Consider the following 23,918-nt stretch of genomic DNA (forward strand, 5'->3'; position numbering starts at 1 on the left):
AAAAAAGTTCTCAAGTTATTTGGTAACATGTGTGTGCACATGTTTTTCTTTATCTTCCACATGTTTTGAATCATCTTCAATGAAATGCAAGATAGTGAGATAAAATATCTCCCTTCATCGAGTGTCAGGGGACAGCAGGGCTCGTTTCATCCGGTGCGCAGGAGGGCAGGGGAGGGGAGGGCCGCTGGCGTCTGGCGTCTCCGCATCCCTGCGCTCCATCATCTGAATGAAGCATCGGGAGGAGGGAGTTTTGGGGTCAGATCCTCCAGATAACCAGGTTCCTGTCTGTCTCTGTCATTGCATATAAATCATGGGGGATACGTTGACTGTCAGACTCCAAGAGAACTGCGCAGGAAGAGAAGACTGCAACCATGATTTTACTCAGACTATGTGGACTTCTTCTTATAAGCTCAAGACTAATAGGTGAGCTGGGATTTACTTTCCTAACCTTTGAGTTTAATTCAATATCTCTGTTTCATATTTACTTGCTTTTTAGATACAGTGGGGTCCAAACATGTGGGAACCTATTTACATATTAATTAAAGCAAATATTAATATTACAGTTTTTATTTTTCATATTTTTTGCTGACAATGTCATGGTAACGCTTCACAATAAGGTTTAATTAGTTAACATTAGTTTACTACTTTAGTTCAAATGAATTAAGAATGAACAAGAATGAACAGCATTTATTAATCTATATTAATGCTAATTTTAACATTTACTAATACATTATTCAAATCAAAAGTTGTGTTTGTTAACATTATTTAATGCACTGTGAACTAACATGAAAAAACAATGAACAGCTGGATATTTATTAACTAACATTAATAAAGATTCATATGTTTTGTTCATTATAGTTCATGTCAGTTAATACATAAACTAATGTTAAATAATGAATCTTCATTGTTAAGTGTTACCAATATCATTTGTATTGAAAATGTTAGATTAAATCAGAAAATATTAGCATTTTCAGAAATTTGTATATAAATATAGCTAGCTATTTATCCTGTTTGTTGATTAATTTATTAATTTGTCTTTAACAATTTTTTTAAATTGATGTAATTTCTCTTGCCGTGAAAATTGCCTTGGCATTAAAAAATGGATTACTCAATCTACATTTAACACAATTATTTCAACAATTACAGATCGATCAATATAAATAATATGCAGTGATAAATGTGCTTACACTTTCTCTTGTGAAGGAGAGATAATGTTTCCCTTTGAAAAGAAAACCATTACATTGTTGCTCTGTTCTTTGTAGCTGGATGTCTTTGATCACTTATACAGGAAGAAATATTGCTTTGTAAGGGAAGCCGGTCATTTCCAATGTCCACTTACTCTTTTCCTCGTCAGCTGTCCAATATTAGAAGCAGAGCTATTTGTGGTTGTGACGCAGTAAAACTTTGGCTTGAAAATAATCAGCATTGCCAGCTGACTTTTTTCTATGGTTTCACTGGTAAAACTCATGTACAGTGTAAAAATGATTGTTCATGATTTGTGGAATGTGTTTCCTTTCATTTTAGATGCTAAATTAGACATCATCGCTAGTGACCCAGATGTGGAGGTGGGAAGCAAAGTTCTGCTCTTGTGCAAAGGTCGGTGCGTTTAGTTGTAAAAACTGACTAATGGACACAAAGAATGGCCCCAAATTATCTGGACACACTTAGAAATGTCTTAATGTCTAACAAAATATCAAACTCATATGCAAACAAATGATGCTGTTTGGGGAGCTTGAACTAAGCTGCGCTCAAGATGATTTTGATTGAATGTAGATCAGTTCTTCTCAAGTGTCAACAATATTTTTTTCATTTTGTTTTCATTCATTATTTTTTTTTTGCTCTAAAATAAATGGCATTTAGTTTGATGTTTTGTTATCACTGTAAAAAAAAAAAAATTGCTGCCTTAAATTTTTAAGTACAATCAACTTGGATGTTTTAGTCATTTCAACTTAAATTACATTAAATTGACTTTAAAAAATGAGTTGAATCTTGTATAACTTGTATAAAAAAATGAAAATCGCTGTCACATGTTGTCATAACTTGTTGATCATATTGTCACATTTTTTACAGTGTATGTAATGCACTGACATTAATACATTAATACATTACAATGTTACTGTCATAAAATAACCAAGAAGATGTTATTTTCTATTATTTTCTGTCTTTATATATGCTGCGGTTCAGTTGATTCAGAGGGAGATATCACTTGGTTGAAAGACAATGAAGAGGTTGATGAAGATCGCCATGAAGTCTTGAAAAATGATGAGTCCTCGAGTTCGCTGACCTTGAACAACATTGAGTTAGGTGACAGTGGAACCTATACCTGTGTGTTTGACAATGAACAAGGCACAAAGAAAACGACCTACCAGCTTTATGTCTACCGTAGGTTCACTGAAGACTCATAATGTTCTGTTATTTTTCCATCAAGCGCTGAATCTCCATAATGATTCTCATGTGAAATTCTGTCCTATAACCAGAAACACCGGACTTTGGAAACACACGGACATACCATGAATTTCTGGTGAACGAGACTGTGACCATTCCCTGCTTCGTCTCTGGGAAGCCCAAGGTGGAGGTCTACTGGTATCGGAACGATCGCATCGTGAATGATGACGGTAGGGGTGGTGGCCATGCTGCAGGTTCTTCCAATCATTTATGTGGTATGGGGGTCTCCTCACCTTCCTAGCTCTCTGTGATGCCTGTAGTTGGCAGAATGACGAGTCATGATGGGGTGGGAGGGGCCTGTGTATTCATTTTCTGAGCGATTTACAACCAAATCGAGAGATGTTTCTCGCTAGTTTTCAGGGAAACATCGGTGAACAGTTTGGTTTAGTGTTTTTTCTTCCTGTCTGTCGGTGGGTACGAGGCCATAAGAAACAGCTCTGAAACATTCAGTCTTGCCCCATTTCAAGTAAACGCCACCATTGACAATCATAGAGGAACAATTCACCCCAAAATGGAAAGTCAATCATTATTTGCTCACCTCACATTTCTCCTTTGGTGTTTGTTTGGACGTCTTCTTGCATGTTTTGCGACACTTTCAAAGTGAAAAGTACAGTGAGTGTCGCTAACAGCACATTTAGTTTGAATCAAAACCAGATGAATGTGAAACATTGAAGCCATACATATGGATATGCTCTGTGGTAAGATCATGCACTATGATAAAAGTGTTTTGAGGTCTTAAACGGATAGTTCAAAATTCTGTCATTAATTACTCACCCACATGTCGTCCCAAACCCGTAAGACTTTCGTTCATCTTCGGAAACAAATGAATATCTTTTTGATGAAAATTTCTTTCTGTCCCTCCATTGACAGCTATGCAACCGAAGCTTCAAAAAGTTCATAAAGAGATCGTAAAACTGATCCATATTAATTGAGCGGTTTAGTCCAAATTTTCTGAAGAGACTTGATCGCTTTATATGATGAACAGATTGAATTTAGGCTTTTATTCACATATAAACATTCATCAACGCACAGATCAGTTGTGGTAAACAGAAGCTCAAGCATGTGTTCTTGCATTAATGGAGCTAGTTGCGTAGCTGTCAATGGAGGGATCAGAAAGCTCTCAGATTTCATCAAAAAGATCTTCATTTGTGTTCTGAAGACGAATGAAAGCCTTAAGGGTTTGGAATGACATGAGGGTGAGTAATTTATGACAGAAGATTCATTTTTGTGTAAACTGTCCCTTTAACTGTAATCATAATTTGTGTGAACACTGAACGGGAACAAAAGTTGTTGGTGTTTTACAGCCTCTAGTGAAACTGCAGTGAATTAATATCGATAGGGATGTTTTTTGAGTTTTGCAAAAATGTACTGCAGGCAGAGGCACATTTTCTTTCCCCCAATGAGGTACGTTGCAAAATAATGACAGAATTTTCATTTTGGGTGAGCTGGCCTTTTAAGAGTGTGCGTGTGGGCTTTTAAAGGCTTCGCCTCATAATTCTAAAGTAATAAGATTGCATCTTTGATGCTGATCATGTTCTACCATCCTTCTTCTATTTGTACAGGCCGAGGTCATCTCAAAATCCTGAGTGATAGATCCCTGCAGATTGTGAGAATTCAGCCAGAAGACCATGGCACCTACACATGTGAAGGCAAGATCAAGGGACGCTCCATAAAAAGGGAACTCCAAGTCTCTGTTGTTGTTAATGGTGAGGACGTAGAAGAACTAATAATGTTTGTTCTTAGTGTGGCCAGGGTGAATATGTCCTCTAAAATATCTTTAAATATCCCATTCTCCAGAGCCACCGACCGTACTGATTCATCAGGAGAGATCGAGTGTGTTTGCCGGACCCAATACCAGTGTGTCTATAGTCTGCCTGGTCAAAGGAGTGCCCACTCCAAATATTTCATGGATACTGTATGTATATCAAGAGATAATGCTATCATTTTTCTTTCACGCTTACCTATCATCCTTAGTCTCAGTCTTTTTATATTATATCTATCGAAATCAAAAGTTTGTCGACGATATGTGAAAATAATCCATCTAGACTACTTCTTAAAGCTCCATTTCAAAACCTAGTGAGCTACTGTACCTCCATAGGCAGCATCAATCCCAGCTAACAAAAATATGTTTGCTTACGTTCCTAACGTTGATAACATAATGTTAAGTTATGAAAAAAATTTTCTTGAATGTGCTCTAAAGATTTAAAACATCCAGTTTTTTTTAAACGTCTAAAAAAAATCTTGGTTGTACGAACGTCAATGGAAACCCTAAAGGGACATGGTGATAGAAAAAATATAATATGAGAGGAAAAAAAAATTTCAATGCTTTTGCGTTCTCTTGCAAAACCTTTGCGTTACACAGAGCAACTTTGCATTCCCTCGCAAAACTTTTGCGTTTCCCTGAGAAACTTTTCTCAAAAGTTTTGCATAATTAATTATGTTTTGATATAAACTTTTGTATTCAGTCTAGTAAAAAAATACTGTTTTACCCATAAGCATTGCTATCGTGTTGTTAGTTTAGCAGCATGCTGATGTTAAACTCTATTTAAATCAAGGCAAGGCAGCTCACTAGGTTTTGGAACAGAGCCTGCATGTGTTTATTCATATTTTTAGTCTCAGACTGTTTTTGTATATTTGGAGCTTCCTTTTGTCTCTTAGTTGTTAGTCGTCCTCCCATGAGTATATTTGTGTTGTATCAATGAACAATAGTGGCAAAAAGACTGAGTTTCTGTATCTCTCCCCTCAGCCCTTCCACCTTTGACGACTCCCGTTACAAATACAACACTGATAAGAGTGAGCTCACCATCTCTGCAGTGACCAGGAGCGATTTTGGAGAGTATATCTGCATGGCTAGCAATAAGATCGGGGAAAACAGTGCCACGTTTATTCTGGATGTCTCAGGTGAGACAAGGCCTCAAAACTTTGAATAAAGTGATGTGTTTGTACTTGGCTGAAAGCATCGAATGAGGGCAGTCTGCATAATATGTTTTTAATCAATACCAAAGCTCAACATGATATTAATTGTCACTATTTACGGTAAGTAAGCTCTGTCAATTAGCCCATTAAGTAAGCCAGTAAGCTCTGTCAATTAGCCCATTCATGTTGTAAAATGATCAATTATGGCCTTTTTGGATGGCGACACCCATTTTTTATGATCCAGTCAATCAATTCCTGTTGGATAAAATCAAGACCAGCGTCATATTTTCAGTCAAAATATCCTGTTGACTTTATACATCAAATGGGTTATGAATGGGTTGTGAATGTTGAACTGCAGCAAATTTATCTGCTTATGGCTCAACTGTTTTTTTTTTTTCCTCTGCTTTATTTCCTTTTTTTATTTATTTTGTCTAGCCAAAGATTTATTCCAAGGAAACCTTTTTTTCTCCCATGAAGTCAGATGTTTACTATAGTTGCAAACACAGATACGGGGAATGTGATCCCATGCAAGCATCACATTGACACTTTCCAATAGGCCAGACCTAAACAAAACTATTGTAGGATAATGGAAATATTAAAATAGATTTTTATACACAAATGCATATCTGCAGTAGTTGGCTCATGTATTTGGTTATTTAATGGTTTAGCTTTCGAAGATTAAATTCATTTCATTTTTGCTTGTTCTATTGATAATTTTCAGAGCGTCCAACAATAACATTGGATCCAAGCAAGCTGACAATTATTCCAGGAGAAACTGGATCTGTGCTCTGCAATGCCACAGGACATCCAACTCCAACCGTACAGTGGGTCAAGAAGGCTACCCAACAAAAAATGGTGAGGAACATCTAAATAGTTGCTCCATTTCTATTGTTGTTTGCATTTGAAAAAAAAACCAGAAAATATTAATTGGCTTTGGAAATATGTTTAATACAATCAAATCTTGTCTTAAACCAGTGGGAATACATGGGAAATGGATTATAATTGGATTCTAATTTTCTTTCTGATTCTGTATCTACAGGAAGTGTGACCCACGTACAGTACTTTTCTCTTTGGTCTTAATTACTTCTTCCTGTCTCTTATTGTCTTTCCTGTTTGCATGCACATGTGTGGGCAGACGAGTGTGGAGGGATCTGAGCTGATTCTTGAAAATGTAGTGCCCTCTGATGGTGGCTTGTACTCCTGCATAGCCAGCAACACGGCGAGCACAGCCACTAAGGACTTCCAGCTGATAAGTAAGGCTCTTTTAGTGGCTTCAGGAATTTGAACTCCAAGAATAAGTCTGTCTTCACCATATATATGTATATATAAAATCATTATATCTATTCAGTTATATCTTTATATCAATTGAAATACACACACGCACACACACACACACACACACACACACACACACACACACACACACACACACACACACACACACACACACACACACACACACATATATATGTATTTGAATTGATATAAAGATATAACTGAATAGATATAATGATTTTTATAATATAAATTATATATTTAATGTAATATATATATATATATATATATATATATATATATATATATATATATATATATATATATATATATATATATATATATATAACATACTGATTAGATCATTTATCCTATGCATCCTTGATGATTACAACAGTTCTTTGTCATCATGCATAACATTTGATAATGGTGAAGTTAACAAACTTTGGTTTGTTTATATATATTTATTTCGGCATAAACTTATAGACATAAACTATATTGCTTCTTCTCATTAATAACTTCTCTCCCTCTCTCTCACAAGCCTGGCCTGGGACACCGGCTCAGTTCAGTGTGTCCTCAGGGTCCTCATCTTCTGTCCTCATCCAGAGTGTCTCAGTGCTGGATGGCGGGTCCTCTATTACCCAGTACATCCTTCAGTGGAAGAAACCGTCCGAAGAAACCTGGAGTCAAAGTGTCGTCAAGCCCACAAGTAAATAAGTGACTATGAGAAGTGTGGTTTATATTTGATGATTTTTTCAAATTGAATGTGTGATGAAAATACTTACATTTGTAGATCCCCTGGTGTTCAAGGGCCTTGAGCCGTACACAGAGTACTCAGTTCGTTTCGCGGTCAAAAACTCGCATTACCAGGGGAACTTCTCCACAGAACGCATGATCTTCACACAGTCCCAACGTGAGTATCAGCAGGATTCTCTCCTGTCTGTTCACTTCATCTGCTGCTTATCCAGCATTTTTGATGTTGATAGCTATTATGAATTTTATATGAAATGAGATTTCCCTCAAAATCAGTGCAGAAAATGTTAAAACATCTGCAGATTAATTGGTCTACAGTCCCAACATCAGTTTTTAATAATGATAAGACATTTTATTGCAGTTGATTTCTTGTCATGCTGTCATTCTTGTCATGCATAAATGCCTGTTTGCTCATCACATATGTTCATGATTTGCTTTCGCTGCCCATTCTTTCTCATTCCTGCTTGACGATGACCATTCTCCATGCATTACGACCTGCTCCTGGTCCCGGGGCCCGTCCATTGCCTTATTCTGACCTTCCTTTGTAGATGGTAAATCAAAATTTTGAATGCATACATCTCCAGTTGATAGGCTAAAACACAAGCCTAATTGTTTACTGTGATATAGAAGTGTGAAAATTAGTTTACCTGCATGGTTTCACTGCTGAAGAAAGTGGAAAAAAGAGAAAATTGCTACTTCAGGTTTCCTTCAGCATGAAATCAATGTTGGTCGGCTGAACTCATACATCTATACTGTAGTGAATGATTTTGGAGCTTATCCACTGGATTGTCAATTACTTAAGTGTGACACTGACATACCTTAATAACTTAATATAACTAATATTCACATTGATCTTAATGTTCTGTTTATTTGCCCATGTCTAGTTTGTGAAAATATTACTATCATTTCCTTTAAACTTAACAAAAACAGTGTGAGACTTTGTAATCTTGATTCATTTCTGTGAATTAAATACTGTTCTTTTGAAATTTCTATTCACCAAAGAATCCTGAACAATTGTATCACTGTTTCCACAAAATATTAAGCAGCAAAAACCTTTTTTTTAACATTGATAATGAAATATTTCTTGCACATTAAATCAGCATATTAGAATGATTTCTGAAGGATCATGTGGCACTGAATAATGATAATAAAAAATCAGCTTTAGATCACAGGAATAAATGATAATAATATTTCACAATATTACTGTTTTTACTGTATTTTTGATCAAATAAATGCAGCCTTGGTGAGCATAAGAGACTTACAAAAACATTTTTTAAAAAATCTTACCAACCCCAAACTTTAGAATATTAGTGTACTTCAAATATTGTCAAAATAAAGTTGAAAATATCATGATGAAAATCCACCCAGCCCTAAGATCAACCCGTTACACTGTTTCTTTGTTCTCATCTGATGTTTCTTCTTTCCCTCATTTAGGGGAACCCGACAGCCCCGTTCTTTCTCTGAACGAGAAGAAGTTGGAGAAGAACTCCGTCTCCATCCCCATTAAACAGCTGAAAGACGGAGGCTCTCCCATCCTACACTACGTTGTACGCTACAAAGGGGTCAGTCCGAATCACTTTATCGTATCTTTAATGTTTTTTTATTAAATATGTGAAGTACAAGCCTTATATCATTGTAAAATGTGCCATTTCACATTTCATTTCTTTATACAATAAAATTATTTTATCTTATCATTTCGAATAGAACAAGGAGAATGAGGAATGGACTGAAAGTGAAATTCCTGGAAACTCCAGCAGAATCCAGCTCCATGATCTCCAGTACAATGCTGAATATCAAATGGAAGTTTATGCAGTAAACCACAACGGCTCCTCCAACTCTGCCAAAGTTAACTTCACCGTCCCACAACCTGGTAAGATTGATTAGAGCGAGCCAAATCTTATGCTTAAATGCAAACTCTTTAGTGAAATCAACTGATTCCCCTTTCTTTCTCTCGCAGTCAGTCAGCCGATGCTAGGGAAAGGTGGTGTGGTGGGAATAGTAATGTTCATCTTCTTGCTGCTGATGGTATCAGTAGATGCTTTCTGTTGCTACACCAACCACTGCGGCCTGCTTAATTTCCTCGCTCGTAAACTATTTGGACACAAAATGCCAGAGTCTAAAGGGATGGATGAAGAGGCGAATAACTCAACTGGGTAAGATAACTTCATCCTTCGATGTTTGTGTTGCAGAGATGCATATTGTTCTTTTCTACCCTAGTTTTCCTACAAAGAGCCATTGTTTGCACATAATGTTAGATCATGGTGATTGCATATAGTTCTTTAAAGGAATAGTTCACCCCAAAATTTTGTCTCTCGATTTCAAAAGACAATTTTATACAAGCAAAGTGGATGCAAAACAAAGGACAAATAGCACCATAAAATTATAAAGTTAATCTACAAGACTTGTACACTATATCCTAAGTCTTCTGAATTTATATGATAGCTTTGTGTGAGGAAAAGTCCTTACATCATTTTCATTTTTGGGTGAACTATTCCTGTATGTACAGTATATATACGCCAAGATGTGCAAAAATTGGCCGAAAAGTATAAATAATTAAAATATAAAATAAAAAATAATTAAATTCTAATTGTATTACTCACTGTTATGGAATTTTATGTCATGATGGCAAAAATAACTGAAGCTGATTATAACTGAAATGATGATAACACACAGCATTATGGAGACATAATTAAGGTTATATAAAGTGTAATGTAATAAGACAAACTAACAATGAAGAATAAAATATTTTTGCAGTCTTTTCAAATCTTGGTTAATGTTAAATGATTTATAGCCTAATTCTCTTTTTGAATAAATAAATAAATAATGTTTTTATTAATGAATTTTTAACAATACCTTAATAACGTATTTTGAAGTAACAAAAAGTTAAAAAATGCTATAAAAAAGATTATTTTTGAATATTTTAAATGCACACACACATACTGTGTTTATATATATATATATATATATATATATATATATATATATATATATATATATTTATTTATTTATTTATTTTTTGACATGAGTCAATGAATCTTCCAGTGTTTTTCATCTACAAGTCCAATTTTGGAGGTTTGCATTTAGACAGATCTACTGTTTGCTGTGTGTGATTTCACCGCTTCTAAGCTTCAGTCCTCATGTGTCCTTTGATACAGAGACATGAAGCTGAGCGGTCTAACGCTTCCACGAGGCAGCATCCCAAAGCTTCAGGCACCCAATGGGGCAGTGAATGGCGTTCATTCAGAGGTCACGTGTGACAAAGCGCCTCTTACCAAATTCGAGTAGGTGCCAACCTCAAAGGGCTGAATGCTGCTTGGCATCAAAGCTGTCATTCACAAAAAAATGGCATGTGGGTTTTTGTGTTATGCACCCAGACTTAAAGGACTAATTCACCCAAAAATTACCATTTTGTCATCATTTACTCATCCTCAAGCTGTATTTGACTTACTTTAGGAGATGTTAGTCAAAATGTCTGAGCTTATGTCTTCCTTTAGGGTATGTTAACGCGACAGTGATATACTAAAACTGCAAAAGGCTTTCCTTTGCTTTTTTGCGTACAGACAACAACATAGTAAAAATTATCCCCATTTACACAGATCCACGAAAATGACTAAAAACGCTGTACTCTGCTGCCAGGCCAGTAGTTGGCGATGTCACTTTGTAAAGAAACACTACGGGCCCTATTTTAATGATCTGAAACGCAAGTATCAAGCACGAAACGCAAGTAACTTTGTGGGCGGGTCTTGGGCGCTGTTGCTATTATATCGGCGGGATAAATGACTCTTGCGCCCGACGCAAATCTAAAATGGGTTGGTCTGAAGTAGCTTCATTACTCATAGGTGTGGTTTGGGTGTAACGTGAAATAAACCAACCAGAGCGACATCTCACATTCCCTTTAAGAGCAGGCATGCTTGTTCTATGGCGGATTGCTATTTTAACGGCGGATTTGCCAGACGCACGGCAGGAGCGGTTCACAGCCGAGGAGACCGACGTTCTCGTCAGGGCCGTAAAACACAGAGAAGTGACATTGTGGATGGGAGAAACCCACCCAAATTAGTTTCGGTTAAACAGGCGTGTAATAATTTGGGTAAATGTGTAAGCTAGATTCATGCCTATTTTTTCACATCTTCATGGACACAACAATGTTTTCCCTCGTGTGTTAATATTTTTCCTTGTAATAATGTATGATTTGCAAAAATGAGAACTGCTGCGTCTGTGTGTAGATGAGAGATTCAAAGTGTATGCACGTTGTGCACACGCTACATTGATTATGGCCAAGCATGCGCCCTTAAAATAGCATATGAATAACATGCGCAACGCGCCACTGACTTTAGACTAGGTTTTTCTTGGTCAGTGGCGGAATTGTTTTTTAAACCTGCAAAATAGCACCAGGGAACGTTTGCACCGAAACACGCCTCCTCTTTTCGCTGCACCGCCCCAGGGAGCGCAAATTCATTTCCTAATTTACCGGCGTGCGTCTGTGGAGGGAAAAGTCCGCTGTGTACGGGTGCAAAATAGGAATGATACATGCGTCGGTGTACAAAGTCAGTTGCGCTGGGTGCAAGATAGGGCCCTACGTGTCTTTAGAATGAACATGTAATATGCATGCGCATGTCACCGTTTACACAAATTCGCATTTTTGTAGTTTACAAAGGTACGATAATGGTATTGTTTTCAAAAACTTGCTCTTTGAAACCATTTTTTAAAACTTTTCATTTTCATTTTAGTTGAAAATGGTGTCATTTGCACAGATCCAAAAAACATAAAATACTAAACAATGAGTAAATGATCACAGAATTTTCTTTTTTGGAGAACTGTTCCTTTAAGCCATGATATAACTTACTCATATTGCCATTTTTCAACCCATGTCCCACAAGTTTTATTCTTTTCTCTATTATCAATTCCCCCTGAAAAAAAGTAAAACAATTCAGCTGCCTAATTAACCCAGAAAGCAGCCTTTTGTATTCTGTATCATTTGCACTGTAGAAATAATGATATATTCCCTCTTTTTTGTAGGAAGAAAGCAGAATCTGATGATCCAACAGAAGAGGCATAGAAGAAGAGATTATACAGGAGACAATTTAAATTCACAGAGCGAAGAAATTTCACACAAATCTCGAGACATCCGATTGTGAGCTTAAGGGTGAAGTGTGTCTTTTTTCTTTTTTGTGTGTTAAAATGCTATACATAATCCATTTGTAGTCCATGAAGGTTTAAACACTATGGCTCTGTGGTGCTATGAAAACATTGCTGTGTTTGTTTGAGCATCTCAACGGGCCCAACGTAGCAAGAACGGCTCAACCAATAGTGTGAGATTTGGGCGGGACTATCTGTTGGTCCGACCAATGACAGATGGGGGAGTTTTCAAAAAGATGAAAAAAATCCGAGCACAGAAATGGCGTGCTTGACCTTAAAGTGATGTAGTCTGGAACAAATATATAAACATCATGAAGACGACTGTTATTTGCAGGAACACGTTCGAGATTTAGATTATGCTTGTTATTAAATGTAGGATGTTGAAAGCATTATCAGTGTGATCTAGCACAGTAGATACTGTACATGACAAATGCTGCTTGAGCTGAATGTATGTTCAGTAGTGAGCAGATAAGTATAATATGATGTTGATATTTTGAAGAATAAAATGAATGTCATAATGGGAGCATAATATTTCACAGACGCATCACTAATGTTAATTTATTGAGCATTTAACCTATGCTTTTAGTTTGTATAAAATCTTGATTAAAGGAGTTTAAAGGGTTTGGATGAGTAAACAGTATTTTAATTTTTTATGTGAACAATAATAAAAATGAACCATTTCAATATAGATATAACTTTGCATTTTATTTTTTAAGTGTTATTTCCAAATCATATATTGTTACATAAATACACTGTGTATGTTTTTTTTGGGGTCAAGTGACGTTAATCGTGGATGTAAATACAGATGCATGCATAAAGATGTACATATAGATTTATTAATGATTTTTTTTTTACCTTCACTGTACATTGTATATATATCATTTTTATACTCATAAATGCTTTTATACTCATTCTAATGTTTGAACCTATGGTGATTTTGTACTCAATGTAAATGCATTCACAACTATTTCTTTGAAATAAAAAGAGAGAAATATCGACAACACCTGCTTACTAAAGCTCATTATTCATAGTGCTGAGATCCAGTCACTCTTTAACTAAGAAGGCTGTAGATCACGGCGTAACCCTCTGGAGTGTTGGAACGTGGTCTAAAAAACAAACAATAAAAAATGTATTAGTTTTTTTATTTAAAATTATATATATATATATATATATATATATATATATATATATATATATATATATATATATATATATATATTATAAACCCTTTGATGTCTGACCCCACTTGCTGTTTCAGCAGGGAATATGTCAACACAGCCAATTCAAGGGGTTTTATATTAATTCCACAGATTTCCCTCCACAAACAATCATCATCAGGCTGGTGATGAGACATTTTATTCATTACCTTTCTGAGTTTGATGAAGGAAGCTTTAGATCTGCATATATCAGGTTGGTATGGCTTTCTTCAGACTCGGGTGATTGTCTCAGGTTCTCATAGATATCCTCTGTGACTGCTGGTGTCTGATCAAATATAAAACCGTAGATATTTATTCATTTCGATAGTCCACTTTAGACATTCTTCGAACTATACATGCCAACTTACTCTCAGTAGAGTATTAGTAGACTGTCTGCTTTATATCCGTTTTATTTTGATGCTCCCCAACAGACATTCTACTGACTATAAGTAACTTTTCAACAGCCTACATGTTAACTTAACCCATTAAGACAGTCATTGGACTGTCGAAATAAAGTGTAACCATATTTACAAGTGCAGAGGCATCTTGCTTGTTTAAAATCAGATGCATTGTTCATGTGATTTAATACCTGTTCTGTGTGCAGCTTCTTTGGTGTAATCTGTTTCCTCCTGTAAATATGTGAACAGATTTGCAATTCAGCTTTACAATGATGTGTTTGCCTTCAAAATCCATACAATTAAGATAAGTAATTATACTATTAGTTGTTAATAATTCAAGATGGTCAGAATACCACATCCTAGTCACAAGATTAAGAAACAATGATTTGCGTAAATCGGTTAGTATTAGCTGCTGTTGTACAAGACATTGCGTAAGACGATTGCATGCTTGACTTCCACACCGATTAAGATAACCAGCCGTGCAAAACTGAATGCAGTAAATGATGATGGAAAGTGATGCTTGTGTAATATGTAGTGTAATTTCCACAAAGTACAAACTCATGCAATCAGTTCCCATTTAACACATGAACAGCATGTTCTCTTAGAATTTCAACAAACTGTTTATCCACTCACCTTATAATAAGACCAAACAGGACTAGCAGTACAGCTATTACAAAGAAAAGCACAGCTGTTGCAGTCAGCAAGAAATGGCGATTACTAGGCACTATTGAAACAAACAAACAAAAAAAGGTTTGGGTAAACGGTCACCAAAGTCACTGTTTTTAACATTATTTTTTACTCAGAATTACATTTTAAAATGTGAAAAAAGTTTCTGGACACCCCTCATATGATATACTGTATATATATTTAAAATATATAAATATCAGTTATCCAGTATACTGCACAATATTTAGTAAGCATTAAGCTAGTATTTACTTCCAAACACAACCTAAGACTTCCTTTCTTTCTTTGTGAATGAAATATTCCTTATTACCTTCGACTTTCAGTGTTATGATTGTAGAGTTTTGAGAACCCATGTCGTTTTTGGCTGTGCAGAAGTACTGTCCATCATCCTTCTGACTGGCAGCTTTGATGGAGAATTCACAATCAAATCCTATAGAAGAGATTTGTGCATCTCTGATCTTAAACCAAGTGCAGTTTGTCACTGCAGGATTGGCATTGCTCTTACAGATCAGAGTCACTGAGTTTCCTTGTTCCATCTTTCCAGATGTCAAAATGGTTATTTCAACATTCTTTGGACTATCTGTGGGGAGAAGCAACAGGATCTGTATTTGTAAGAGAACTTTGAAATATTTGGCGCAGTTGAAATGAGATGTTGCCTAAAATATCGTGACACAATTATGGGTTAGTGAAATCTATCAGTTTCCACATTTTTATGAATCATTATATTTCTGGATGTGCCCGTTTTTGGAGACTACAAGCTACATTTGCAAACAGCAAAATATTTTTAATCTTGCCATTTTGACTTTTTTTCTCAGAATTGTGAGATATAAACTTGTAATTGTGAAGAAAAAGTCAGAATTGTGAGATTAAAAATGTTATAGGTTTAAATGTTATCTATGTTAAAAGTTATTTCATGCTGAAGGCCTTACATTATCTCCCCTATGAACTGCATATGTGAATATTCGGTAGATCGATTGTTTACATCAAATTCATGCTTTAATAGTGGGCTAATTGTCACACGTTTCATCAGTCCAGTCTGTCCGTTTAACGTTTAGCTTCAAATGGCGTCTTCGACGATGGTATTCTATAAGATAAAGACCATATATTTTGCATTTTGATTCTTACGTCCAAAGGCTCAACAAGACAGTTTTTCCCTATTCCTCGCCTGTTTCCTTCCACACTTGTTACTTGTTTTTCTGCCACCATAGTGAAGTGTGCAGTGACGTAACTGTGACGTCTACTCCAATTGGTCCATTGGAAATCATTTGTAACATTATAAAAGCCTTTTCTGTCAATATTGATCAATTTAATGTATCATTGTTGAATAAAAATAGCCTATTCATTTCTATAAATCTTACTGACCCCAAACTTGTATGTTCGGAACAGTCTTTGCATCAGGAGTGAGTCAATGCCTTAAAATATTACTTAGATCATCTGGTTTTTGAACAAACCAACCCAGGATGTGCTTTAAATAACAATAGCCTTAGGTTAAATGTAAACTTACATCTCACATCAAGCAGTATTTCATCTGCTGAAGTAATGCTGCTGTTCTTCAGACCACAGGAGTAGTTGCCAAAATCATTGTGAGAGACAGAAGAGATTTGGAGCACATTCTCAGTGGCTTGTGGAAGAAGAAGCTGGTTTTTATACCAGGCAAACGGCCCTTGTTGCGGGGTACAGGTTTCTGTGCTGCATTTCAGTGTCACAGAGTCTCCTTCATGAATGTGTCCATTCACCTTTTGCATTGTCACTGTTACTCTGAAAGGTAGAACTGTTAAGTGGCGTAGATTAATGAAATGTAACCAGATACCGGTTTAAAAAATATTTAATGGTCACCAGTGCTAAACCAGCATCAGATTCCATCCAGGGGTGCGTTTCCCGAAAGCATCGTTGGCCAACTATGGTCGCAAGTTCATCGCAATGTCCATTGAACTCTATTGGTAACGACGGAACTTGCGACCATAGTTGGCCAACGATGCTTTCGGGAAACGCACCCCTGGTCTATGGTGGTGGACCGGCAGAATTTAGCTCGTGAAATTGGTTTTTATTTGTATTAAAAAAATGGGTCTTTCATTTACCTGCTACGTCAAGGAATATGCCACCCGATCCAGTAAACTTTCCAAGATTTGTTTCGAGGCGAAAGAAATATTTTCCTATGTCACTTTTGGAGACATTGTGTAATTGCAAAGAGCAGTTTTTGTGTCCGTTTGCATACACTGTTCTGTCTTTGTACAGTTGGTCAATCTCTGACGGCATTGAGTGATACACAAATATTCCCTCCTGTGATCCGTCTTGTTTCTGATAATATTTTGGTTTGAACCATTTTGTAGTTTTAAGTGTGTTTATATATGGATAATCAAATGAGCAGGTGAAATCCACAGATGATCTTTCGAAAACACACATGGAACGAGGTTTGTATGAAACTGACCATGAAGCCAAAACAGCTGAAACACACACACAAAAACACACATCAACATTGCTCTAATCAATGCTCCAGATGATTCTAACAGACAATAAATGAACAGATCTGACCACAAAAGTACAGTAGCAAACTCAGCAGTCAGCACACTTCCAAAGGAGCCACAAAATGATTTAAAATTGCTTTATAATAAGCTAAAACAGCTAAAAATCAAGACATGTTTATATTTTAGATTGTTCTTTCAACATATGTCTTTTTTTAAAGACCCAGTGTTTCATGGGCTTGGGAAATCTGTAGGCTATATATGAGGATATTTTTCTTTTAAAATATCCTCATAGTCTACAGATTTTTTCCAAGCCCATGAAAAATAATTATAAATAATTAAAATTAAAGTGAATTTTAGGGTTCACACCTTTTATGACCAAAGAATTTACATGATATTTCTGGTCATTTATTAAATGTTATCAGTATCTCCTAGTTTATGTAAATAAAAAAGTTAGAAAACAGCAGTTTTGACATTACAGAATAAATATCTTAGCAAATTTAGTCAAAAAGATCGAGAATAGACAACTTAGTCAATAATATATATATATTTAAAACTACTCAAATAAAACATAACTCACCTGATAGAGGCAGCTGCAGTAATATGCTGATGAAAAACATGTGTTGTTCCTTCAGAGGTTTTGTCTTAGAAATCACTTGCTTCTTTAGATGCATAAGCTTCAGTATTTCCTCACGACAAGCCTAATATACTTAAGCTTGCGTCAATTAACGGATATCCTTGTCCCATGGTGAAAACGTCCTTAAATCAGTGCTTGTACTTTTATTCCATTATTTTATGCTTAAATGATAAAAAAAATACTGTTAGATTTAAAGCATGACTGGCAGAGCCTATGTTCATTATTCTTTCTTTATGAAACAGTTTCTGCATTTGATTTTTACAAACAGGAAATGACACGCTGATGATGCAATAATTCAATAAGCGTTGATGGAAGTCAGTGAAAGTTATTCACAGTTTTGCCCACAATATTGCATTTTTTTCTTTTTGAAAGGGGAAGGAACCACGAACTGAGAAGAGCATGGAATCCCCAGACAACATTCCAGTGTGGATGTGATTAGTATGATGCCACTTTAGGGTGCTGTATAATGCTCTGGTGAACGTTTGTGACAGCACATCTTGACTCATCGGTACTCTCACAGTTTTTGTGTAGCTCTAGATATGTTGTGGCGCTAGTCTATAGCGCCCTCTGCTGTCAAGGCAAAACAAGCCTTATTAATTTCTCAAGATGTTCATCATTTAAACCCGAACGGGGCACCCACGCTATCTCCGCTACTGTCTTCATACGTTTGCGATATGACGAAATTTTCATTTTAATTACAATGGTCATGTTTGTGCTTTTTGATTAGGCCTATTTATTGTGCAACATTTAAATTAATATTCAGAAACGGGTAAAGTTACTTCTACGTTTGTTTTTCTGATTAACTTTTATTAGCATACAAACCAAAATAAAATGGGCCTATAGGCTACTTGATTATATTAGTACAGTTTTTTACAATCACTTTGCTACTATTTTCAGAACCTTGATGTCATTTTTCAAAACTCTAGATACAAAACTCAAAACGATTATCACTTGTAACACAGGCTGTCTAATGTTCAAAACATTGCATTGTGCATTCACATCTTTAAAGAAATCTTTCACTTGCACAATCATTGGTTCAAAAAACAAATTTACTGTGAAATACCATTGAAACATAACTATAGATCACCCACACAATAGAAACCGATAGTTTCATTGTGTCATTGTTCGTACAATCATTAAATATTGTAGAACAAAATCGGTGATACAGGTTTCATTATGGTACTACATGTACAGTAAATACATCTCTGTAAAAGTACTGCAGTAGTAGAGAGAATACTACAGACACAGTGGAATCATTGAACAAAGTTTGTAATATATTGATGCAAAACACTACAGTACAATCACAAAATAGGTTTATTTGAATCAAAGCAAAAATAATTAGCTATGAAATAGAAAAGAAAAGACAGTACTGTAAAACATCAAATGCAGTGTTCCTCAACTTGCTTGCTTGTACTGTAAGAAACAAAACAGGAGCGATTACTGTACTTCTACATTATCATCAACTCTGTGTTGTGGATTTGGCCACAGGTTCTCATCTACATCACAATGGATGTTTTCATTAGCCAAAATATTAGGCTACATCCATGGATATTGTAGTCTAATTGGTTCATGCTCCATGCTAATTGGTGACAATGAATCTCGTTATCTTGAAACTCTCATGATTTACAGTAAACATGAAAGATTGTTTGTCTGTTTCCATACATCTATGCATTAAGAGTAATGCAACAGTAACTTATCATTTTGAGCAGTTGTATCAATTGATAGTTAGATCAATGTAAGGAAATGAATAGACACTCATTTGAAATGTAATGTGTGAATTGCCTTTTGAAATAGTAGTACTTTGATGTTAAGTTGTGTCATATTGAACAGGTGATTTTTGTTGAATGAACAAATGATCTAAGTTTTTGTATTGTATCCAAGCAATTGAGAAAAGGGTTAGAGTTTTGAAAAATGTGCATTTTGATCATTGGTTGTTAGTTTTGTGTCTAGAGTTGTGAAAAATGACATCAAGGTTCTGAAAATAGTAACAAAGTGATTGTGAAAAACTGTATTATTATTATTATTATTATTATTAAATTGGATGGGCTACAGGATAGTTAATTTTTTTCTTTTGCAGAACAAATTGTATAATAAAAAATAATTTTTTAAAAAATCATATAAAGATCAAGAAATTCAGAAAAAATGACGAAAATAAGGATAAATTATGTTTGACAGGGAACGCATCTCATGCACAGACTCATGTTGCAGTTGGAGCAGTCATCACCGAACAACAGGCAAATAAAATATTAAGCTAATTAAAGTTAGAAAAGTTCAGTGAGTGATTTTCTTTTTCTTTTGTTCTTTGATCAACATTAATGGTAGCAGCGATATGCTGTCAGTGCACTGATTCAATAGACATAGGCTTACTGTTTTTCTTTCTCAACCATTTAATACAAATCCGACTGTTTACGGGGAAATTTGAACTTCAAAAAAGGTTGAATTTCCGTGGTTGAAAGTTGAAACAACAATTCTTCTAATGTTTATTCATGTTTATTTGATGCTATAAATTAACTAGAAGGATAATGGTGAGATATAATTGTGTATGTGTCCGTGCACTTTATGAGAGGTGCTCTTTTCGTGCTTTGTGAGTGTGCAGCACAGAAAACAGCGGGCATGCAGACGTATTCTCTCGCGTCTTGCGCTTAAAGAATGCTATCAAGAAGAACACCGTTCCTGTCCAGTGACGCAAGATCGGCGGCATTTGAGGGGCCTCTAATTGGCACGGGGCCCTGGGGCGGCCGCACCCAAGCACCCACGCTATCTCCACTACTGCACGGGGCCCTGGGGCGGCCGCACCCAAGCACCCACACTATCTCCGCTACTGGTCACAAGTCAATTGGCCCTTCCTTGGCGCAGCGCGCAGGAAAATGAGATCATGGCTGTGTCCGAAATCACTCCAACTCCCATAAGAACAAAAGATTAAACACTAAAACTTTTCTTCGCATATTGATCTTTTAGTAATATTTGATTGAAATAAACAAATTTAATTTGGTTAATTTCACTGTTAAATAGCGGAGGGAAATAGCGGAGATAGCGTGGGTGCTTGGGTGCGGCCGCCCCAGAAGTGTCAGATTGGGTGATGAATATCATAGTGAACGGGTACTCGCTTCAGTTCGCCCACAGACCTCTGCACTTTCGCGCTATAACTTACACTTCGGTAGGGAGCACTATGGCTCATGTCCTCCGCTCCAAAGTGGCGAGTCTGCTAGCAAAAGGGGCGATCGAGATAGTTCCCGCATCACAAAGCGAGTCGGGATTCTACAGCTGTTACTTTCTCGTCCCGAAGAAAGACGGCGGCCTGAGACCCATTTTAGATCTCAGACACCTGAACAGGGCCCTCATGGTACGGCCATTCAGGATGCTCACGACCAAACACATCCTGGCACAGATCCGCCCAGGAGACTGGTTCTTTTCAGTAGATCTAAAAGACGCTTACTTTCACATCCAAGTAAGCCCCCATCACAGGCCTTTCTTAAGATTCGCCTTCGAGGGTCAGATATATCAATACACAGTCCTACCATTTGGACTGGCTCTGCCGCCTCATACATTCACGAAGTGCATGGATGCGGCTCCCTCCCCCCTGAGACAGCGGGGAATGCGTATCCTGAACTATCTCGACGACTTATACTGACTCAGTCAGAGGCGGAGTCCTACACTCACAGAGCCTGGCTCCTTGGCCATCTAGAACGCCTCAGGCTCAGGGTAAACTTTTCCAAAAGTGTGCTGTCCCCCAGCCAACGGATCACATTCCTGGGAACGGTTCTCGACTCTGTTCAAATGAGAGCATGGCCCACGGCGGGCTGGGCTCTATCAATACAGCGGCTCACCGCATCGTTCAAAGTGGGCTCCTATGTACCCCTCAGAACGTTTCAAAGGGTTTTGGGCCTTATGGCTTCGGCATCTTCAGTACTCCAATTAGGTCTACTCCATATGCACCCCCTTCAGCTGTGGCTAATGCCGCAAATTCCAGCCCATGTGTGGCGTTCGGGCCTCATGAACATCAGGGTAAACCAGCACTGTACCAGAGCTCTGGCCCCCTGGAAGAACACCAGCTGGTACCAGCAGGGTGTGAACATGGGTTTGGTTTCAGAGAGGAGGGTTATCTCAACAGACGCTTCCAACCTCGGTTGGGGAGCCCTGTACGAGGGCAGGCCTGCCTCCGGCCTCTGGTCGAGCTCGGAGAAACGCCTACACATAAACTGCCTCGAAATGACAGCAGTTTATCTAGCCCTAAAAACCTTCCTCCCATATCTGGCGGGACACCACGTCTTGGTCCGTACGGACAACATGGCCATGGTGTCCTACATAAATCGCCAGGGCGGCCTCAGGTCTCGCAACCTGTTCACTATAGCCAAACAGCTACTGCTATGGGCTCACGCCAACCTGCACTCACTCAGGGCAGCTCACATGCTGGGCACGATGAATACAGGAGCAGACATGCTGTCTCGGGGCAACGTTCCCCCAGAGGAATGGTCTCTCCATGCGGGACGGTGCTTTTGTTATGGGAAATCTTCGGCGAGGCAGAGGTTGACCTCTTCACCTCAGAAGACAACTCTCTTTGCCCAATATTCTTTTCGAAGAGCAGGGACGCGCTGGCCCACAATCGGCCCAGCCTCCACCTTTATGCATTTCCTCCGGTCTCGATGCTCCCTCAGGTCATCGAGCGGATCAGGAACACCAAGTGCGCAGTCCTTCTTGTAGCCCCCCTCTGGCGAACCCAGATTTGGTTCTCAGAGCTGATGGAGCTGTCCACGACATCCCCGTGGCCGATCCCGCTGAGGAGCGTCCTCCTCACGCAGGCGAACAGAACAATCTGGCACCCCCGTCCCGACTTGTGGGCCCTTCATGTATGGCCTCTCAACGGGTACCCCAGGGCCTCCCAGAAGGGGTCCTAAACACCATAATGGAGGCAAGAGCTCCGTCAACAAGACGCCTCTACCACCTCAAATGGTCATTTTTCTCCAGCTGGTGTCTAGCTCGAAATCTCGACCCACTTAACTGTGAAGTACCAATGGTACTTACATTTCTCCAAGAGCTGTTGGATGCGGGACACTCCCCCTCCACGCTCAAATTGTATGTAGCAGCTATTGCAGATTTTCACTCTCCGGTGCCTGGCTCTTCCTTGGGTAAAAGCGACCTCATTGTTCACTTCCTTAAAGGAGCCAGGGGACTTAACCCGCCGCGGCCACCTTGGGTGCCGGCCTGGGACCTTTCCCTGGTTCTACGGGCTCTTAAGGGACCTCCCTTCGAGTCGCTTCAGTCGGCTGATCTGAAATCCCTCTCTCTTAAAACCACTCTGCTGCTAGCACTAGCATCAGTTAAAAGAGTTGGGGACTTACAAGGACTCTCCACGAGCGCTTCCTGTCTGGAGTTCGGGCCTAATGACTCCAAAGTCGTCCTTAAACCAAGACATGGATATGTACCGAAGGTGCTCTCAACCCCGTTCAGAGCCCAGGTTATTTCCCTATCAGCTCTTCCCGTGGCAGAAGAAGATAGCGATGCCCTCACGCTCTGCCCTGTCAGAGCTCTGATAATGTATCTGGAGCGTTCTGCCTCTTTCAGACAGTCTGAACAGCTCTTTGTCTGTTTTGGGGGCCGCACCAAAGGGCTGCCAGTCACGAAACTCATACTGTCAAGATGGATTGTGGATGCCATCTCTCTGGCCTACACCTCTCTGGGTATTTCGTGCCCCATAGGTGTAAGGGCTCATTCCACAAGAGGCGTCGCCTCCTCGTGGGCATGGTCCAGCAGGATCCCCATTGAAGACATTTGTGCGGCGGCCGGCTGGTCCGCCCCGTCCACATTTGCAAGGTTCTATAACCTAGAGGTCCCCGCCTTACAGGCTCAAATTCTCTCCATTTAGGGGCCCTGGCTCTTTCGACCCAGACCTATGTGTGACTTAGTGACCCTTGTGCTTCACTATGTACAGTGTATATCATTCTAAGGCCCGACATTCTGGTCTATGATGATTCAGACTACTCTGTTATTAGTCCCGGGTCTCCCCGGACACCTTCAG

The 23,918-nt window shown here is 38.1% G+C and overlaps 2 protein-coding genes across 6 annotated transcripts; one reads left to right on the forward strand and one right to left on the reverse strand.

The window, feature by feature from the left end:
• Nucleotides 1–279: 279 nt before the first annotated feature.
• On the forward strand, nt 280–13,524 carry LOC307172863 (neural cell adhesion molecule 1-like). Of its 2 annotated transcripts, XM_079895548.1 has the most exons (16): nt 280–423; nt 1,525–1,596; nt 2,185–2,382; nt 2,478–2,615; nt 4,008–4,151; nt 4,243–4,360; nt 5,192–5,346; nt 6,083–6,216; nt 6,497–6,614; nt 7,178–7,345; nt 7,430–7,549; nt 8,824–8,951; nt 9,094–9,259; nt 9,347–9,542; nt 10,545–10,670; nt 12,406–13,524. In XM_079895548.1, the coding sequence occupies exons 1-16, from the start codon at nt 372–374 to the stop codon at nt 12,443–12,445; spliced, it is 2,073 nt and encodes a 690-aa protein (XP_079751674.1). In that variant the 5' UTR covers nt 280–371; the 3' UTR covers nt 12,446–13,524. The 2 variants fall into 2 exon arrangements, with proteins under 2 accessions (XP_079751674.1, XP_079751675.1); XM_079895549.1 differs by lacking the exon at nt 10,545–10,670.
• On the reverse strand, nt 13,342–18,126 carry LOC307172864 (B-cell receptor CD22-like). 4 transcript variants are annotated; one of them, XM_079895552.1, is made up of 9 exons: nt 17,846–18,014; nt 16,882–17,247; nt 16,308–16,574; nt 15,309–15,383; nt 15,114–15,206; nt 14,753–14,786; nt 14,311–14,350; nt 13,892–14,007; nt 13,514–13,631 (listed from the first exon to the last, which is right to left on the reverse strand). In XM_079895552.1, exons 1-9 carry the CDS (start codon nt 17,937–17,939, stop codon nt 13,577–13,579), a joined length of 1,140 nt encoding a protein of 379 aa, XP_079751678.1. In that variant the 5' UTR covers nt 17,940–18,014; the 3' UTR covers nt 13,514–13,576. The 4 variants fall into 4 exon arrangements, with proteins under 4 accessions (XP_079751676.1, XP_079751678.1, XP_079751677.1 ...); XM_079895550.1 differs by having other exon boundaries at nt 13,342–13,631; nt 14,753–14,843; nt 15,114–15,383; nt 17,846–18,126; XM_079895551.1 differs by having other exon boundaries at nt 15,114–15,383.
• Between the last annotated feature and the right edge of the window lie 5,792 nt (nt 18,127–23,918).

Source organism: Squalius cephalus (genome assembly GCF_949319135.1).
Source record: "Squalius cephalus genome assembly, chromosome: 15".
Taxonomy (NCBI): Eukaryota; Metazoa; Chordata; class Actinopteri; order Cypriniformes; family Leuciscidae; genus Squalius; species Squalius cephalus.